Source organism: Crassostrea angulata, chromosome 1 (genome assembly GCF_025612915.1).
Source record: "Crassostrea angulata isolate pt1a10 chromosome 1, ASM2561291v2, whole genome shotgun sequence".
In the NCBI taxonomy this organism is placed as follows: domain Eukaryota; kingdom Metazoa; phylum Mollusca; class Bivalvia; order Ostreida; family Ostreidae; genus Magallana; species Magallana angulata.
Genome location: NC_069111.1, coordinates 49,860,196 through 49,879,208, shown reverse-complemented (window position 1 = coordinate 49,879,208; position 19,013 = coordinate 49,860,196). Strand labels below are relative to the sequence as shown.

General features: G+C 31.4%; 1 protein-coding gene across 3 annotated transcripts; it reads left to right on the top strand.

Annotated features, from left to right (window-relative positions):
- The first annotated feature begins 10,815 nt into the window (after window positions 1-10,815).
- On the top strand, window positions 10,816-18,645 carry LOC128187823 (uncharacterized). 3 transcript variants are annotated; one of them, XM_052858642.1, is made up of 6 exons: window positions 10,816-10,852; window positions 11,873-11,974; window positions 14,776-14,889; window positions 15,845-15,953; window positions 16,252-16,319; window positions 18,235-18,645. In XM_052858642.1, the coding sequence occupies exons 2-6, from the start codon at window positions 11,878-11,880 to the stop codon at window positions 18,537-18,539; spliced, it is 693 nt and encodes a 230-aa protein (XP_052714602.1). In that variant the 5' UTR covers window positions 10,816-10,852; window positions 11,873-11,877; the 3' UTR covers window positions 18,540-18,645. The 3 variants fall into 3 exon arrangements, with proteins under 3 accessions (XP_052714602.1, XP_052714518.1, XP_052714435.1); XM_052858558.1 differs by having other exon boundaries at window positions 15,827-15,953; XM_052858475.1 differs by having other exon boundaries at window positions 15,800-15,953.
- The last annotated feature ends 368 nt before the right edge of the window (window positions 18,646-19,013 follow it).

Here is a 19,013-nt window from a genome sequence, read left to right as displayed (position 1 = left end):
GTAATGGGGGGGGGGGGGGGCCAGGGGTGAATTCCTAGGGAGGGAGGATGAAAACCAATTTTAAGGGGTAATTAGCACATTAAGGGGAAGGTGTGTGGGGTGTCTTTAGGTATCTTAATTGGGGTTTGTTCTTTCTTTTAACTTGGAAATGCATGCACTTACACTGGGAAGTATATGAAATAGGGTTTGCCAGAAATAAGCAATGTTAAGTTGCTAGCTAGCTCTCAGAGAAGTTCAAACAGTTTGCAGTTACTACTATAAGATATACCCAATTTAAAATGCCATGTTAAATGTCAACATACACTTGCCTCGGAAGTTAATATCTTTACCACGCTTCGCGCTTGTGTATACAACAGAGTTTATGACCACTGTTCGCTGATGCAGCCGTTGTACAATATATTCACCATTACACTGCAGTACTGTACTCCAATATATGGTCGAGGATACACCTGTACACTAAGGTAAAAAAATACTATCTTTTTGCTGAGACAACAACCGTCACCGCAGTTCCGCCGGCCTTATACAATGTTCTGATCTATTTCTAGAATATTTTAAAATATATTTTTTTAAATGAAATAACTTCAAAACAGACAGTTTCGTGTATTAGCTTCCCCAATTGCATTGATTTTAGTCAACACCTGTCATAGTCTTAAAAGCGCTTCCTGTTACGTTATTATCAGTCTGGAAAGAACAATCTGAAACAAACACGATGCAACATTTGAACAAGAGTCACAGTGTTTGGACTGAATCATGCATTTGTAAATTGTTTCTCGTGTAAATAATTTTCCGAGAATCTAATTTTCGATGGCGTGAATCAGTTCACTAAACAACACCTTCAAAGAATTCATTTGCTGTAAGTACAAAATAAGGGATTGTAGATTTTTGCGTGTGAAACTTGCTCTCGTAGTTCATTATATACTCATAATATCACGAGTTCTTCTTCTTGACGAACACAGAACCCCAGACAGTATATATATGTTGTAGATTGATATTGAATAGGCTAGGCCTAACTGGTCCAGTTTTATTTTGCTGTTTGTGATTTTTACCTAATCGTTTTGCTGTTGAAATATTTTTACTTTTAAAACTTCATTGCCAGCAAAATTTTTGATTGCAACATTACAGACTACATGTAATATGTCATAGCTGACCAAAATTTTGATAAATACCACATCTTGCCATTGCAATGTGAAAGTCACAATTAATTTAGGATAACTTAGGAAATTAATTAATAAGTAGACTTTGTAAGAATACATGAACAGGTACTTTCCAACAATTGACATTAGGTTAGTTAAGTTTTCACCTGGGCTGCTATATATTTTCCTTGATTTTTAAATGCTAATTTTAAGCATAAACTAGCTAATATAGAAATATTTTACAGATTTATTCAAACAACCAAAAATTAAAATCACTTGCAACCTGTTCTGTCACAAAGAGATCCATCATACATTTGATGAGTAAATTCAACTTTATTTGAAAATTGCCTAGTAAAAATTTGTAACCCAAACAAAAACTTTTCTTAAGAAATCTTATCAAAATCACTTAAAAATCATATCAAACTCACAAATTCATGATTTTGTTCTATGATTTAGACATGATCCATTAAATGAATCATACCCAAATCATAGGTGACAAATAAGGAAGTATGATCCTGATGTGGTTTGTTTCTTGGTTTTGAGTCTGCTATGATTTACTTGTGATTCTGGTATGTGCTATTATCTTAGAAGGCAACAGAGGATGCGTTTGAAATGATTCGTTAATTGCCAGATAAACTGACCACTAAGAATTAAGATTTCTGCATAACAGGAAGTTGAGTTTCAAATTTTGAATGTTCATCTTGGAGCCTAAATGTGATGTACATGTCAGGAAACATTTGTTATTGTTGGGCATCTTGCTCTATCTTGGCATATTTATAAAGTGAATTTATGGAAGTATTTTGGGGGAATATATTCTTATTCACTTGAGGTAAATAATATAAATATAAAGACTTATTTACGATACACTAACAAGTGATTTATTAAGTGAAGCAAGCAACTAATGCATGGATGTACATGTATCATTAGTTCAGACCGGGAGCTACAGACCTGCAGCTAGGTTTTGAACTGCATACGTAATATTTTAATTTGCACAATCATGTATTACATGTAATTGCTAAAAGAGTTTGAAATAACAGTATAATTATCATCTAAATTATGGAAGACTTTGATCCTGTGTTCTAATTCAGATTATATTGGCTTAACGATACAGTTCATGTGACATACATGTATATGTATACTATATATCATATTTGGTAAGTGACAATGTATTTCAAATATTAAAAGTATATAATTGTCTGTTGCAATTTGTAAATTAAGTGGTCATTTTTTTCTTTAAGAAATTATTGTATAATTGTCCTTTAACAGGTCATATAAGGATCATGGTTTTGATATGAGTTGTTAGTTACAACAGATCATACCAGGACCATGGTTTTGATATAAGTTGTTAGTCACAACAGATCATACTAAGGACCATGGTTTTGATACGAGTTGTTAGTCACAACAGATCATACCAGGATCATGGTTTTGATATGAGTTGTTTGTTACAACAGATCATACCAGGACCATGGTTTTCTTGCAATTTGTTTAGTTTTACAGATCACCTGAGAATCATGATCCATTAACTCATTTGCATGTGAAATTTTCCTATACCGAAATCATCTCAAAACCATGATTTACACACAAGCCATTGATATGATCCCGTAGGCTATTTTTTCTGTTTGGGAAGGTATATCAACTATGCAATCGGCCTAATATCAGACATTAAGCAGATTCTATTACTTCACTTCAGATTAATATTTTGTGGGTTTTTTTACCCCATTATCATTACTTTAGTAAATATGGGGGAAAAAACCCAACATAAGCATTAAATATGGGGATAAAAACCCCATCTGATTTTTTTCGGGAATGGTGGGTTTTTTTTCCCCATAAATAATTTCATGGGGTTTCTTGCCCCATAGGGTTTATTGCAAAACCCCATGGGGTTTGCATGGGGTTTTCTGTGGGGTATTTTTTCCAAACTAAAATCCCATGGGGTTAGAACTTTTAAGTTCAAATATCTAAAAAACTATCTAAAAATGTTTCAATTTTTTTTCCATAAATTTATTTAGAATAAAAAACCCCATCATTTGGTACTAAACTTTGGTCAATATTGTGAATGGAAAGGGGTGCGCAACGCCGGAAAAATGTCCATTCCGAAGTTGTCCGTCCCACTGTTTTAGCTGTTTCATAAGTAAACTTTATAATAACATCACAATAGAATATTTACATTCTACATTTTTGCATGTAAAGTGTGGGGAAAGCTACTGCAGTTTAAGCATTGAATCATTATTTTTTTGAAAGGTATAGTCTCATTACTGCAGCAATGTGTGAATACAAATTGAGTAACAGCTTATTTTTTTATGCACAAGCCGCTGCAGTTATGAGACTATATCTTTTTATAAAATAATTTAATGCTTATATTTACAAATTTTTAACTTCTTGTCTTGTCTGTAAATGTAATTTTTACCCGAAAAATCATATTTCATCCATAAGGGTAAGTTCGTGTAAATGGAAGAGCCACTGAAACAGTCTTGATTTTCGCATATGACGTTGCATTTTACAGCGTTCAGTGTTTATGACGTCATAATAAAACTTGTCATTTTAATCTTTCAGTACCCAGTGTGTGTTACAGCGTTATAACTGCAGTAGCTTTCCGCATACTTTACATGCAAAAAATATGTGGAATGTAAATATAACACTGAAACACACATGGGGTGCTAGTTAAATGATGAGTTTAATTCTGACGTCACAAACAACGCTTTTAAGCCCACGCACGCAGCTGTTACAGTGGCTCTTCCATTAATTTGAACTTACGTCAAGGATATAATACTGATTTTGAGGTATTTGTCAAATTTTCCCGCCTTTGCGTACAAAGCAAAAAGTTTAAAAAAATTAAATATAAGTATTAAATTATTATTATGGACATTGTCGGTCTCACAAAACACCGTTTAGATAATATATTATACTGTGCTGATGCGCGGTTTTCAATCCGTCTGCACGGTCTGGTGTGTTATAGGACTAACGGTATCCAAAAGTAAGCATTCAATGTCTAATTATCGCATCCACTTATCGTTTGATATCGCTTGCATTATTGTAGACACAGAAACATGGTTACGTTAATGATTTTAAACGATTTGCATTTCTTAAAAGTAAACATAAATAATAAACAGTAACTTAGAAAATTCACAGGGATAATAAATTGGTTGATAAATGATAGAATTTCTTAAAAGCCCTCCGGGCTTAACATGATTTGATCACGTGTCCAACTAAATTAATATTCCGATGAACATTTTAACATGATGTTTATTTCTAAAATACATAAGCTGGTGAAAGATGTCTATCAATGCGAAGATTATTGTAAAATCAGTTAAAAGTAATAGGCTTACTTCTTAAAAGATGAGGATTATACCTTTTCCAGTTTGCAACAGCTCAATTTATGGTCCATTAAGGTCAAGATCTAGTAAATGATTCCAGAGTGTCCTTCGGTCCTAGAGCCATTATGACGTCATTATTGATTTGAAGAATCTTTTTCTCGTACTTTACGGCTTTAAAGGAATTATGTAGAAAATTTAAAAAAATTCTGGGCATTTTATGTTCAATCATGGAAAAAGTAATTCGTAATCTCTCTATTCAGTAAGACCATTGTGCATAATTAAAAACAATATTTCAAGAAAAAAGTTTGCTTAATTAAAAATAATGTCAAATTAAATTGGTTATAACTCAAAGGGATAATCACTGACCTCCCATTATCTTTGTATTTTTTAAGTGTGTTTTATCTACAGATTTCAATTATATATTTCTCAAGAAATTCTTGATACAAAAACATTGAGGAGTGGGATATCTTAATGCATTCATTCTTCATTATTATAGATAAACCATTACGCCATTATGTCAAAATTCCGGGTTTGGATTTTCAAACTGCTTTTTACTTTGCATTAAGTTCTGTTTTCTATTTGAGCGTCTTGTATTGGATATGTTACAAAACACAAAAATACAGCAATTCAATTTCCGTAAAGCTGAAAATGTCAGTATGTACTTTAATGACTTTTCTATTTCCTTTTCAACAAGATACGAGAGTTCCCTTTCAGGTAGTCTAAATTCTTCTTGGAGTCGACAATAACGAAGGCCAACTGTGGTAGAAATTGTATCTTAGAAAAGTAAAAAAGAAATGCTTTCAACAAGAAATTGAATGTTATCCATTACAAAGACAGAGTATTAGTCTGATGTCTGCAAAAATGATTTAAAAATCTGTCTAGGAATGATGCTATGCTAGTATTTGAAATTGAGAACGTTTCTTAAATCAACATCATAATACATTTAAACTTGTTACCCGTGGATCACATCGCTAACCTGAACCGTTTCAAAATGTTCCTATAGCTGGTCATTATAAGATTTTTTTCTGTTTTAGAAAGTAAAGGCTTTGATGAACAAGCATTTTGAGTGTAACCAAGCAAGTAAACAATAAGTAAAACACCCTAAATTTATTGGATACTGTTTTATATGCCGAATAGATTCCGAGAAAAGATGAAAGAATATTATTGACAAAAAATTAAGAAAATGTACAATGTGGGACTGTAGTAGCATTGGTTATGAATTACATATTTTAGATTGTACACATTTTGCAGACGAGAAAAAGGTCGATTTGTCCAAGAGATACAGTGACTATGAAGTCAAAATATTTAAGTTTAAATTGATGAGTTAATGATTACCTTCAATTTAGAAAAACTAAAAGCTTTGTCACAATTTATAAAATTATTTCCAAGATGGCTGCTCTTCCTTAATCCTATACATCCTACTGTACTTTTATATTTTGCGTTTTATAATTTATACATGCACGTGTGACCCTTGCTTAGTTTTGCATTTATTTGCAAACATGTTTGATTAACATGAACCTCATATACAGTGACCTGATTTTTTAGTAAATAAAATTCGAATTTAAAAGTCCAATACTTCTCGGTTTTATGAGTATAGAAGCTACAAAAAATTCTAAAGATGATTTGTTTTTCCTTTGAGGATAATTTGATAGAATGTTTTCTCCAAGACTGATTCAGAGTAGCACTAAAGCTATCATTGATATGAATGGCGTATTTAATACTTCTAACACTTGTGTATTAAATGTAACAAAATTATATATAGTAAGGATACTTAAATTAGCTGGTTTTTTAGACCGCCAATTTCAAGAGTCGCTGCTTTTCAGGTGCTTTAATCCACTTACAGTGAAAGTTTACAGCGCGTCCACGAATCAATTTCAATATTGTTATAAAGTACTTAACGTAAGAATTAAACTTTTTCACGTGCCTGAATGATGTTTAATTTGTGTTCTGAATATATATATATATATATATATATATATATATATATATATATATATATATATATATATATATATATATATATATATATATATATATATATATATATATATATATATAGTTAACGTTTTGCGAGTCTCCAAGCTGCCTTTGATGTGTTCGTAGCTAATGATGTTTTTTAAGGGTTTGGGTCATTTTTAATGATGTCAATGTTTTCACAACTTGCTATCCTGTACTGTCCTTGATGCTTTATAGAAACAAATACGGTTCAATGTTGCTTTCGACTTGACAAAATGTTTAAACAATATTCTTTTATCGAGACAATTTAGTTCTTGCTATCTAATAATGTTAAAATTGTTATGAATAAACCTGTTTTACTTTCACAAGTAGTTCTCAATCAATCTTTTATTTGAAACGAGTCCCGTTTTCATTTGGCGTTGCTCAAACTTCAGACCTTTTTGTGCAAGGTACTTCATCGTAGCTGTCACCTATGGTGTTTCATATTTAATTAACTTTTGCAACCTCTAGAACTTGTTTAGGTGGCACGGGACAGGTTTTTTTTTTATACAATTCATTGTCGCCAAGGGATGCATGTCTTCGGAACTCTGTAACTAGAATTTCCTCAGTTCCCATTCAGCACAAATGCCTTTAATTCACTCTTTATAAGGCCAATCACCAATTACTGAAGAAAAATACTAGTCAAAACCTGTAAAATTCTCTATATACTGGTTTTTATGAGATTTTGACCCTTTCATATTTTGCAAATTTTTCTTGATTTTTCAGCTTTTTAGACCTCCTCCAGCTAATTCCGTGCAGAGGGTTGACCTTCCGTACCGCGTGCATGTTGCACTATCACATGTCAGAAACTTACCGGTGTATAGTTTATAATGTCCATCCACCTACTTTTCGTGGTATTTTCATTACCTTCCGTCTGTAACTTGCAATTTCACTGTGTAAAGTCAACACAACAGTCATAGCTGCAGGTTTCGCATTTCACTTCTGATTTTCATGTACCTAACATATGGGGCCTACATATTGCATATCAATTTCAACAAGAGACATCCCTCTTACTAATGATAATCATTAAAAATCATTTCATGAATTTTAGCAACACTCATACGCCTTCAAGTACAGCAATTCTCAATTTTACAAAAATATTGACCGGGTATTTTATCCGAAACTTTCCCGTGCTACCTTAACTAATAGGAAAACAAATAGACTATCTTCTTGGAAGAAGGCAGCCAAGGATTCATCAAATTCATCAAAAGTACTGCAGAACTAAACAGTCATTACAATAATTTAGAAAAAAAACCTTGAATTTGTATGTAGTCTAAACAGTCGTGAAATTATTTGAGATATTTTTTAAATTATGCAAGATAATTGCATATTTTTGAAAAAAAAATTATTAATTCCTTATCTTAGGGGAAAAAAATATAAATTATACCCTACATTCACTCAAGACAGACAAACTCGAGGTAAAGAGTATTTCAATAAGTTCTTAACCTACATTCAATAGTGTTTATTTATTTTTTGTGCAATTTATCCTGCTATCATTCAAGGATGAATGAAACAAATTCGGGTAAATACGTGAAATTTGGAAGAGGTATTAAGTACAAACCCTGTCATTTATTATGTGTAGTGTTGTCAAGTAATGTTGTAGCGTGGGTGATGTGTTAATGCATGTTTTCTAAAAGAGAAAGTGTGCAGGCTCACAACTGACACAGAACTACCTACAAATATATAATCAAAGAACGATAATTCTAAAGTGTCCATTGTTCACTTGTTATTTGATTTTCATCAGGTCCTGTTCATGTCTCATGTTAACAAGCTGATCATGGCTGAAGTTTTTAATGGAAACTGACTGACAGAAATAAAAGCGGAAGGAAATAATTATAAAAATTCGTTCTCGATGAAATGTAATAAAAAAACCTAACTATTAGTTTATACATGTACATATAAGGAAGAAAGATGTATACAACTGAATCCTTTTACGGTTATTTGTTCTCGATCATCTTCCTCTGGTTTGCAAGTAAGTTTTTTAATATTAGCTATAGATTCAGAATACTTTAATTTTATAAATCTTTCAAAAGCATTAAGTAAGGATTTTCATGAATGCTTAACACATGGAAATAATATTTAAAAATTTAACACAAGAAAATCAGATTTAAAGATATTAAAAAATATATTTTTACAAATTTTGTTTTACAAACGATTTTTTTAACAAATTACCAAAAACCAAGAATATCTTGCAAGTTAGGGATTAAATACAAGAAAAACAGCTTTAAAAATATTTAAAAATAAACTCAATTTTGTTTGACCAAGATACAAAAAAACCCAGTTCATATTTTTGCAAAAAAGGATAACTTTAACCATGATAAATGTACAAACACTGGATCCGTGTTTATTTATATATATATATCCAACACAAGGACACAATATATTTATTTATTAGATGGGAAAGTTACCAGGAAATTCTGATTCTATTATTTTTCTTGGAATTTAATCGTTTTGAGCTTGTATTATTGTTGTCCACTTATAGAAACTAGTACTGAACAGTTTGTCAACGTAACTTTTCTGAAACCGATGCTGCGAATTTCAAAAAAACCTGCTGTTAAGACACAATATTTAGAGGCGTATTTTATCAGAAATTCTGGTTCTTTTTTGGTAATTTTATGACGTTTTTATTTCAGGAATCTTGTAGTACAGTTCTTTCATCAATGAATTTTTTTTTATGAAACGCTGTAAGAATAGGGACACAATGTGAAGATGTACATATTACAAGGGCTTTCTAATTCCTGAATTTTTCTGTAAACTCTGCTTGTTTGAATATTCTTGCTATTTGCAGCAATATCTGATGTGATGATCTGGGAGATTAGTTTCTTTAATTTTTTTTTATTATCATTATTCAATGCAAATCCTGTCATTCATTATTTGAAGTGTTGTCAAGTAATATGGGAGTCAGGGTATGGGAGCGTGTTAACCACTTATTTCACAATACAGAAAATAACAACTGACATATAACTAACCTCAAATGAATAATCAAAGCACAATAACTCCAAAGTGTTCATTCACTTGATTTTGATCAAAGAATTAGATCACATGAGCGTCAAGAGAGCTTAGTTTCGCGCTTTTGCGTTTTTTTAAAAAATATTTTGATAAAAGTTATTTTTGATAATACATTTATAGACTAAACAGTGGAAGTTTGGCAATAAAATCAAAACCATCTTTCTTTAAATGTTTGTATGGAGAGAGAGAGAGAGAGAGAGAGTTTCTTTGCTGCGGTTAATTTATTACAATGTAATCAAATGTAATCTTATTGACAGTCTTTATGTTTCTTTCCATTCGATTTTATGTTTTTAGAATGTCTACTATCTAAAGCATTGTTTTGGTTGAGAGACTCTATTTATTTGATACGAACCTCCCAGCTACTTTTTTTATGTAGCTATTGCTGTTTCTTAAGATTTCCGTCATTTTCAATAAGTTACAATGTTTTAACAATATACCACGCTTTTCTGTCTTTATTACTTTATGGAAACATACAAGCTTTAATTTTCCACACAGGCTTTAATGTTGGTTTTGGACTGGTCAAAAGGTTTTATCATTATCCTTTAATCGAGACAATATAAATCTTGCTGTCGAATATAGTTACAATTGTTATGAAAATGAAACGGTTTTATTTTCACAAGCAAATCCCAAGCGAAGATTTAATTGGAAACGATTTCCGTTTACATATTGATTTGCTACTTATTTTGACTGCTTCGCCTAAGGTGTATCACCGTGATTGACGTCCGTAGCGTTTCATTTTCACTTTTGCAACCTCAACAACCTTTTAATATACTAAGAAACTAAACAGAGCTTTCAGTTAACTTTTAATTGCCGGAATATGTGTAGCAATTTCTTACTGTGTATTCTTTTTAAACTTCGACACCCGACAAAACAGAAGTTTATTTTCAACATACATGTAAGTAGAAACTGAACTTTTTAAAAAAGAACTACAACATTAAAAATATGACATTATTTGGTTAGTTTCAGAGGGTTAATTTGAATGATATATGGGCGAATAATTAGACCACAGAAAGTGTGCAAAGTTCAAATTAGAAAATATTAGAAACATATCATAAAACCTACTGTTCACGAACAAACACTGCTAGTTTTTCTTTCTTGTTATGAACAAGGATGATATATTTTCACATACAAAATATAAGAGGGTGAATAAAGCACTGTTATTTTCCTGAACACGTAGACTAGCGATGTGGCACTTGGAATGTACAAGAAATTGTAAGACAAGAATATCTTACACATAAGTATTTTGCTACGTTATTAGGTTCGTGACACTAAACAAGTGTGTTTTCTAGGTTCTTTCCGGTGTGTTGAATCCACGAATCATTGGATGCTAAATATGTGTAAGCGTAAATAACAAGCAAAGCAATGTAAATTGAGAGGTTTTCTTAACTTCTTACTTCACTGGTAAGTACTACAGCTCTATACTTCATTTATCTATATGATGTTTATGATTTGTAAGGTTTCTTTTTATAAATTAGTTAACTGTTGACTATATGTTAACAATAAGGTGTGTAAATGACGAGTACATAAGTGTTGATATTTTTCGGCGCTTTAGTTTTATATTCATCCGATTATTTTAAGGGGGAAGGAGGGGTTGCTGTGTCAATTCTGCGTTATATAAATCTGTCATGAAATCAAATAAATGTTCAGGAAGATAATAGTTTCTGGGTATGATTTTGTATTTAGATTTTTAGAGTACAGCAGCATTGTTAAGGTTTATTATGAAAATATCAATGGATTTGAACGTTCATAAAACGATGCATCTATTATTACTAAATCTTATGTTAAGCTTTTTTATCCTGAAGTACAATTTGAAATTAAATAAAACAGCATGGTAAATGCCACTTTGTTTGATACTTTTTGTAGACCCTTGATTAAAAAGTCATGTGGTATGCCTTGGTAATTCTTTCGAATGGAGGTCATAAACAAATTTCAATATCGCAAGGACATACCTTTATTTGAAGTAAAAATGTAATTGATAGTTAAGGTCTACCTGTCTTCTAAATTTTGAAAAGTGCTACTGCCTTGTAAAGAGATAATCTTTTATTAGAACAAATATCAAAGAACTTAGCTCCGGTTGAAAATTACATTACCTTCGCTTATAATATTACGTATTTATTAATTCATTCTATAGCAACAGCACTTTTTTATAAATGAACATTCCATAATTTTATATTTAAAAGATGATAACGATCTGTATGCGTTGCAGGTTGGTTATTTATGCATGACACGTTGTAAATTCTACACAATATTACGAATCTATTGTCGTATATTTTATTTGATAAAATGAAATATATCTGAAAGGACACTATCTTTGATTCACATGACCAGATCATCCAACACTTCGATCGTTTAAAATTGGTGTCTTGGGAAGATATCGGTAAATAACAAATTACTCCCCTTCTAATATTTTTTTTCTTGTAGGTAAAATGAACGGTGAAAGATGTCCAGACAATAGTCATTATAACAACAGTATTGCTCGGTGTGATTGTAATGAAGGATTTTTTCAATCAGATTGTAGTCAAAGTAAGTAAATAAATATAAAAGAAACAAAACGAATATAAGGTGAATTTGTTTTAGATAAAGTATAGAATCGAATTTGTGCACGACTATTTATACTTGTTACGAATTGCTGTAATTTTTATCATACCCCTCTCCGAAGGAAAAGGGGGTATAATGTCTTACTCTTGTGTGTCTGTCTGTCTTATTATAACAAAATTTCGAAAAAAATTTCATAGAAACCATTCATTGCAGATACTTGAAATTTCACCACATTCTTTGTTTAGGCATATGGTGGGATTTATTCTTAAACAAATTTAATGTCAACTTCCTGTTAAATCTTGACATTGCTTCAGTTATTTTATATATTCTTATCATAGCAGGGTATCACTTTTAAGGTCAAGATCTAGTAAATGAAAGGTGCCCACGGGTTTATGAAATTCAAGATATAAATCCTTTAATGATGCTTCATAACAATATCTTTAAAACAACCATTTACTATGAAATATGAAGGATAAAAGCAACAAATCTCGCAGCTTTGTCCATTTTTGACTAATGAAATATATCTAGAATGCCTACAGTCTCTTCAAAAACGGCATAAAACAAGTTCTTGGCCACTTCATGTGACGCTCTCTAGGGGATGCTTCTTTTTTTCTCAATATTTGTCAGGATTCTGTATACTTGTATATAGTCTAGAATTACCAGACTATTTGACTCTCCGGTTAAAAGAAACAGCCTTTTAAAGTATACTAGATTTATTGACTTGTAACTCTCAAAACATAACAAATACACTAATAGAAAAAATAAACAGTACAACCTTGGCTCCAATTAACAATTAATTAAAGGGGAGGGTGGTTAACTTATCTGCCCTGAGAATGTCTAAATTCTCAATAAAATATAAATATATCTAACTCTTATCTATTCTCAAAATTGTAAACTTTACTGTTTTAAATTTCAGAGTATGAATAATGATCTATAATATCTGAAAATACCTAATAAATAACAAAACTAATAAGATTCAGAGAAATAATCTCTAAAAATACGTATTCTAAAATACTAAATCTTCGCTTTAAATTCTGGAAAGTTTCTATCATTGAACATTGATAAATTTGACTATAAGAATTAATGAAAACTAATTAATTAAGGGATTAACCCGTTAATTAATATTCCCTAATGCCTAAATTCACCACTGAAGTAATTAATTAAGGGAATAACCCGTTAATTAATACTTACACGCTCAAACAAAAACACGTCTGTCCTAATTGGCTGTAAAAGTGAGAGTCCCCGGAGAAAACCCACTCTCAGTATATATAAAAAACTTAGATCCACCGGGGCATTGAACGTGCCCATATAGAAACGATTGGAGCATCACCGGATAATCACCGGTGATCATAATAAAACAATAAATACATTTGTATTATGCGTATATATAATATTAATACACAATATAGAATTTTACATCTTCAATGAATACACGTTATACATCAAAGATAATTTAAATAGCCCTCCATACGAAAATAAAGAGTGACCTAATGTCATATGAATACATAAACCATAACTTTCGGTGCAACAATGGCGACCTAGAAATAAAAGTAAGTGGAACACATAAATTGCACTAGATAAAAACAACGTCCGATCATATTATTGAAATTAACACATTTTAAAGTAATAATATAATATATAATATGTTTTACGGTGCTACCGTTCTGGCGAGCGCAGCAAGAATTACACATACCTTGCATCATTGTCAACTTATAGTTTTATTTAGGTGTCAACGAACGACAAAGAATTTTTGAGAGAGTATTGCTCTATAATAAGTATGCCAAAGGTACTAATTTTAATGGTTATGAGCCCGGTACCTGTTTGTAGGTTTGTAATTTCACACTTTTAAATTTAACGGTCTGACTATATGCAACATCTACATAATATTTTTAAACTGTTTATTTTTTCATTTTATTCCTTTTTATTTATTTCAAAATGTCATATTGTTTATTTCCTCCCTACTCATGCATGCACAATTAGCTTTAAAATGGATCGATATGACAATAAAGTATGGCTCTTGCTAATATATATACATAAAATCTCTATATTAAAAAAAAAATAAAAACAAATCATACGTCAATGAGGCAGGTATGGCAGTCTATACTGAAATAGCTAGTACACGCATTACAGATGTTTGATCCACCTCTAGATTTATCGCGGGAAATATAGAGCGAGTGCACTGTGACGTCATCCATCACTTTGTTCGTCTTTGTTTACGTTTCTCCACTCAATACGGAGGTATGGAAGCATGTAACAAATCTTTTGAGTCTCGTCAAAGCATATGCGGTACTCAAAACGTGTCTTCAAACTTTAAGTCACTGTAAATTACGAGTTAAAATCGGCCATTTTTGGCATAGCACCACGGGTGAAAAAATTAGAGAGCATTATGGGACGTAGACAAATAATTTGTTTGATGGACTGTAGGTTTAACTCGTTCTTTTTCCCGCGCACACTGGTTCTTAGAGCTCGCTTCGCTCGCTATAACGATATTTAACAATAGCTAATGCTTTGACTCCACAATAAGTTCCGGGATTACTTTTCACGTGATTAAATATTAAATGTAAAAATATTGTTTTATTTTCTACATAATTCCTTTAAAGCCGTAAAATACGGGAAAAGATTCATCGAATCAATTATGACGTCATAATGGTTTTAGCATCAAAAAGGTGTGTGAGTTTGAAATTATAATAAGAATGCCTATTATTTGGGGCTAAAGTATGGCATTGACAACTGTCAAGGGTTAAAGTATACCGGTATGTAGGACTTTCATTTGAATTTCATTTTAGAATGTGATCCAGGAAAGTACGGGTTTGCATGTGGCAGTACATGTTCATCCTGCTCTATAGACGACTGTAATCATGTTTATGGCTGTCCTCAGATCGTGAGCACAACTTTATCACGTGAGTAAAGCTTTAGTTCTACGTCCATGGATAATACAACTCTCTCTCTCTCTCTCTCTCTCTCTCTCTCTCTCTCTCTCTCTCTCTATATATATATATATTATTTATATTCGCATTACAAGTACAGGAACTATACATATGAAAATAATTTTTTGGGAGTTGATTTTAATCAACTCTCCTATGCAGTTACTCAGACAAACCGAAAGTGAAACAGTGTTTGGAACTCAGCACAAATCATTGCTGCTGACAAGACATAGTTCTTGAAAATAATTGATAAATTCGATGTAATGTAATGTTAAGCATTGTTTTTCAAGGAAACTTATTTATAAATACCTTGAAAATAGTAAGATTTTAAATAGTACGAACAATTTAAATATTTTTTGTAGTCGTATGTATTCTTACGCCAGAGTTCAATATAGTCTCGTTCAACTCAACGCTCGACTGTCTCCGTAAATTCTTTTGGGAGGTTTACGGTGTCAGCCGAGCGTTTGGTTGAACGAGATTAGAGTTCAATATTGCTTGGATCCATACAATTTTCGAGAAATGTTTCTATTACTGATACATAGTTTGATTGAATTAATTTTATCTTTAAACATTATTTAACATGATTTACGAGATGGGGGTTTTTCGACATTCTTGTCGAAAAGTCCAAAAATTCATATTATAAAAATGTGCGTAATTTAAATTAGAAACTACATGTACTTGTCATGCAAAATAACATATCATCGATTTTAAAATACTTTATGTAAATAAACATCGACAAAATCAACTCCCGTCAGTTCTTCAGTACTTTGATTTGTTAAGCCTCTATGTGACTAGGCCACTTGATTTAAAAAGGTTTTTTTTATCAAAATTGTTTTAAAGCGATAGGGGGGGGGAGAAAAATATTAAAATCAAAGCCATTTGTCAGGCATTCCATCCTCTTCAACTGACATAGAAACATCGTCTGAAACAGAGAACGCCAGTGTGGTCGTCATTAGTATCGTGTCTGTGGTCGCCACTCTGATTGTAGTTGGACTAGTCTTATTCTGCTGCTTTCGCATATTAAGAGAAAAAAAGAAAAGGTAAAACTACAAACATTATTATTTAATACGAGTCTGTCATGGACGTTGTTAATTAAAAAAAAATGACACATATTCTCCCATATCTTTAAAAAGAGATTTTAAAGCTGTTTTGTTCCTCTTTTTGTTAAATAACGGTACATGTACTTGAAAAATGCTTGTAACCGCAAAAGGGATAAATCAAATTAAAAATATATTTCTGATTTATGACAATACTTTGTGGTTCAATTTATACTTTATACACAATGTAATAAAACAATTAAACTTCTTATTGATTACATTACACATTTTTTATTCAAAGGAGCAGAAATGGAACAAATGAAGACGCAAGTGGTGTATTTTTAATGCCTGGAGTAGACAGATATGCAGGTAGGGTTATATAATATATACAAACAAATGAATAATTATTGTATGAATATGATATTAAATTGCAAAAAGCAGATCTAGGCCCTTGCTCGTCACTTGAGAATTTTTCTAATTTGTGAAGAACCAATTCGTGTTTTTTAAGGAATAAGGAATCATTCTTTGAGTATTATGAGATGATAATTTCGGTCGGGGCATGTTCAAATCCAATAAAGCCCGAAGGGCTTTATGATAGATTTGACCACACTCCGACCAAAATTAACACTTCATAATATTTACTTTACTTACTTATATTTCTTTTATTTACTTATATTAACATTATTTCCAATTTGTACACCACTATCTTTTAAACGTAGCACATGCTATGCATTACTACGCGGCGCAGCCAATACCGTTTTTGGTTATGCTATAAGACACGCACATTTTGTGTCACTCATGTTTTATGAAGTTATTGGGTTTTAGGATTCAAAATTGATTCTTAATGTTATCACAAAGACAGTTGAAAATGTAAATATTTTAGCAATCTAATTATTATTAACATTTAGTTATTTAAATTGAATTAAAGGGTTATAAGCGATAAATATGGTATCGGTACTCTTGGATAAAGTTAAGCAATATTATTGCATTCCTATGCTCTCTATCAAGAATTTTTTCTTGAACTGACAGATCCTTGTTCGTCCGGTAGATAATGTCATTTTTGCGAGACATATTCTGTTTAGCATCTTTTTTATCATATCACAATAAAATTGCCATGTATTCTGTATATGTAAGGATCTAATACAAAACTGCATTATACTCAGTGATAATTATAATTGTCCTTTCACCCATGTTGCTATAGACAAAAATGACAAAAGGCTGCATAAATTCCAATTTATGTAACAGTCAAAAAATAAAAACAACCATATGTATACGCAATTGCAAAAGTACGCAATTTTATTTAAAATTGATCTGCATAATAAAATCAACAAACAATTTTACGCTAAATTATTAATCATAAACAAAAAAAACGGAATATTTAAACTTCATTTTTAAATAAAACAGGAGTTTTGGGGAACGAATAGTGCAAAAATATATAAAGGTCTATTTTTCACTAGAAAGGTATGTATAACGAAGACTTTTTATCAAAATGCATTTTAAAAGCCTCATCTCATATATCATATAAGGAAACAGGCCGCATCTCCAAACTGATAACAGTGAAGAATACATCTTTTCATAGATAGCAGCAAACCACAAAGAATGTGCTGTTCAATCTGAAAAATGTAGGATTTCCTTTGCATGGAAACTTATGTAATGTTTACGTAACAAACTGAACTTCATTATATTTCATCATATAAGCTCCATTTTTTTCAATCTATGTCCCAAAAACACTCAAAATCCCTCAAAAGGATCCCTTTTATTCAAACATTGTGGATGATGGAAGGTATATTCTGAACAAAAGTGAAGCATTTTTATTGTTTTTAATGTTATTAATTAGTATTTAGAAAAAGCGATGCTGCACAAGGAACTTGGCTGTCTAATGTTAGGTACAATAAACTCGCATGTTTAATGTTAGGTGCATATCACTCTTAACATTTTTTTAATACTCTACAAACTTTAAAACATAGACTGTATAATATGCAAAATATTATAACATCGAATGTAAAAACCCAAGATTAATTGTACTTGTTCATCAGAATGCTGTAATCAGATAAGTAGAGACATCATTTGAGTGCCTGGTTAAATTGTACGACTTCTTTACAGCCTTATACGTCAGTTGAGACGATATTTTGCAGATTTCACTAACTACAGCTCGAAAAACACAGATAGGAATAGTTCATCTAATTCATTAAGGATATTTTGGTATTGAAAGAAATTGGTTATGTTGGATTTGCTGTCATTGACTCATTGACTCTTATCATGGTTTCTAATATCTTTTTCACAGAATCAAATAATAGTGACAACCTATATACTGAACCTAATCTTTACGAATCTGATGTAACGAGTGCAAGAGATAACGATTCTACAGTTGATTCAACAAAGTTCGAAACTCGGGTCAAGGAAGTCACGCCGGAAGTCGATGAAGATCACTACAATCACATAACCCTTAAAATTGACCTGAATCCTAAGTACAACAGGGATGACACTGACCTTGGTGATATGTACAGCCATATTAAAACCACACACCCGCCCTCTAGAGTCCTGACGGATAATCAGTACAGTCACGTGACCAGCGATTCCAGCCCTTGAATATTTTGTTTTAGACCTAATTCCTCTCAAAAACTTCATGTTCTAAGAATATCCATGAGATGATGTACGTAAATGAATGCATCTACATTAAATATATTTTATTTAATATTTTGTTATATATTCAGTATTTATTTTGTAATGTTGTATCTATACACAACAAATTGTTGCGTAATAGATCTGCTAAACATATTTTTCATGAAAGAATGTAATGAAAAATATATTCATAAAACATTGCGATAACCTGGATTTGGAACTTTATGTCTACTGTAAGTGCAGAATAAAATGACTGTGATGCTTTCAAATATCTTAACAACAATTAAATTTTACAGCAGTTAACACAATTTCTTAACTGTACGAATGTATTGCAAGATAAGTAACCTGGCAGTAAATTATAAATGCTTTAAAATCAATTTATTTCAAACGAGGACATTGTTTAAATTTGATGTGACTCTTTTATTGTTTAAACATCTTTGC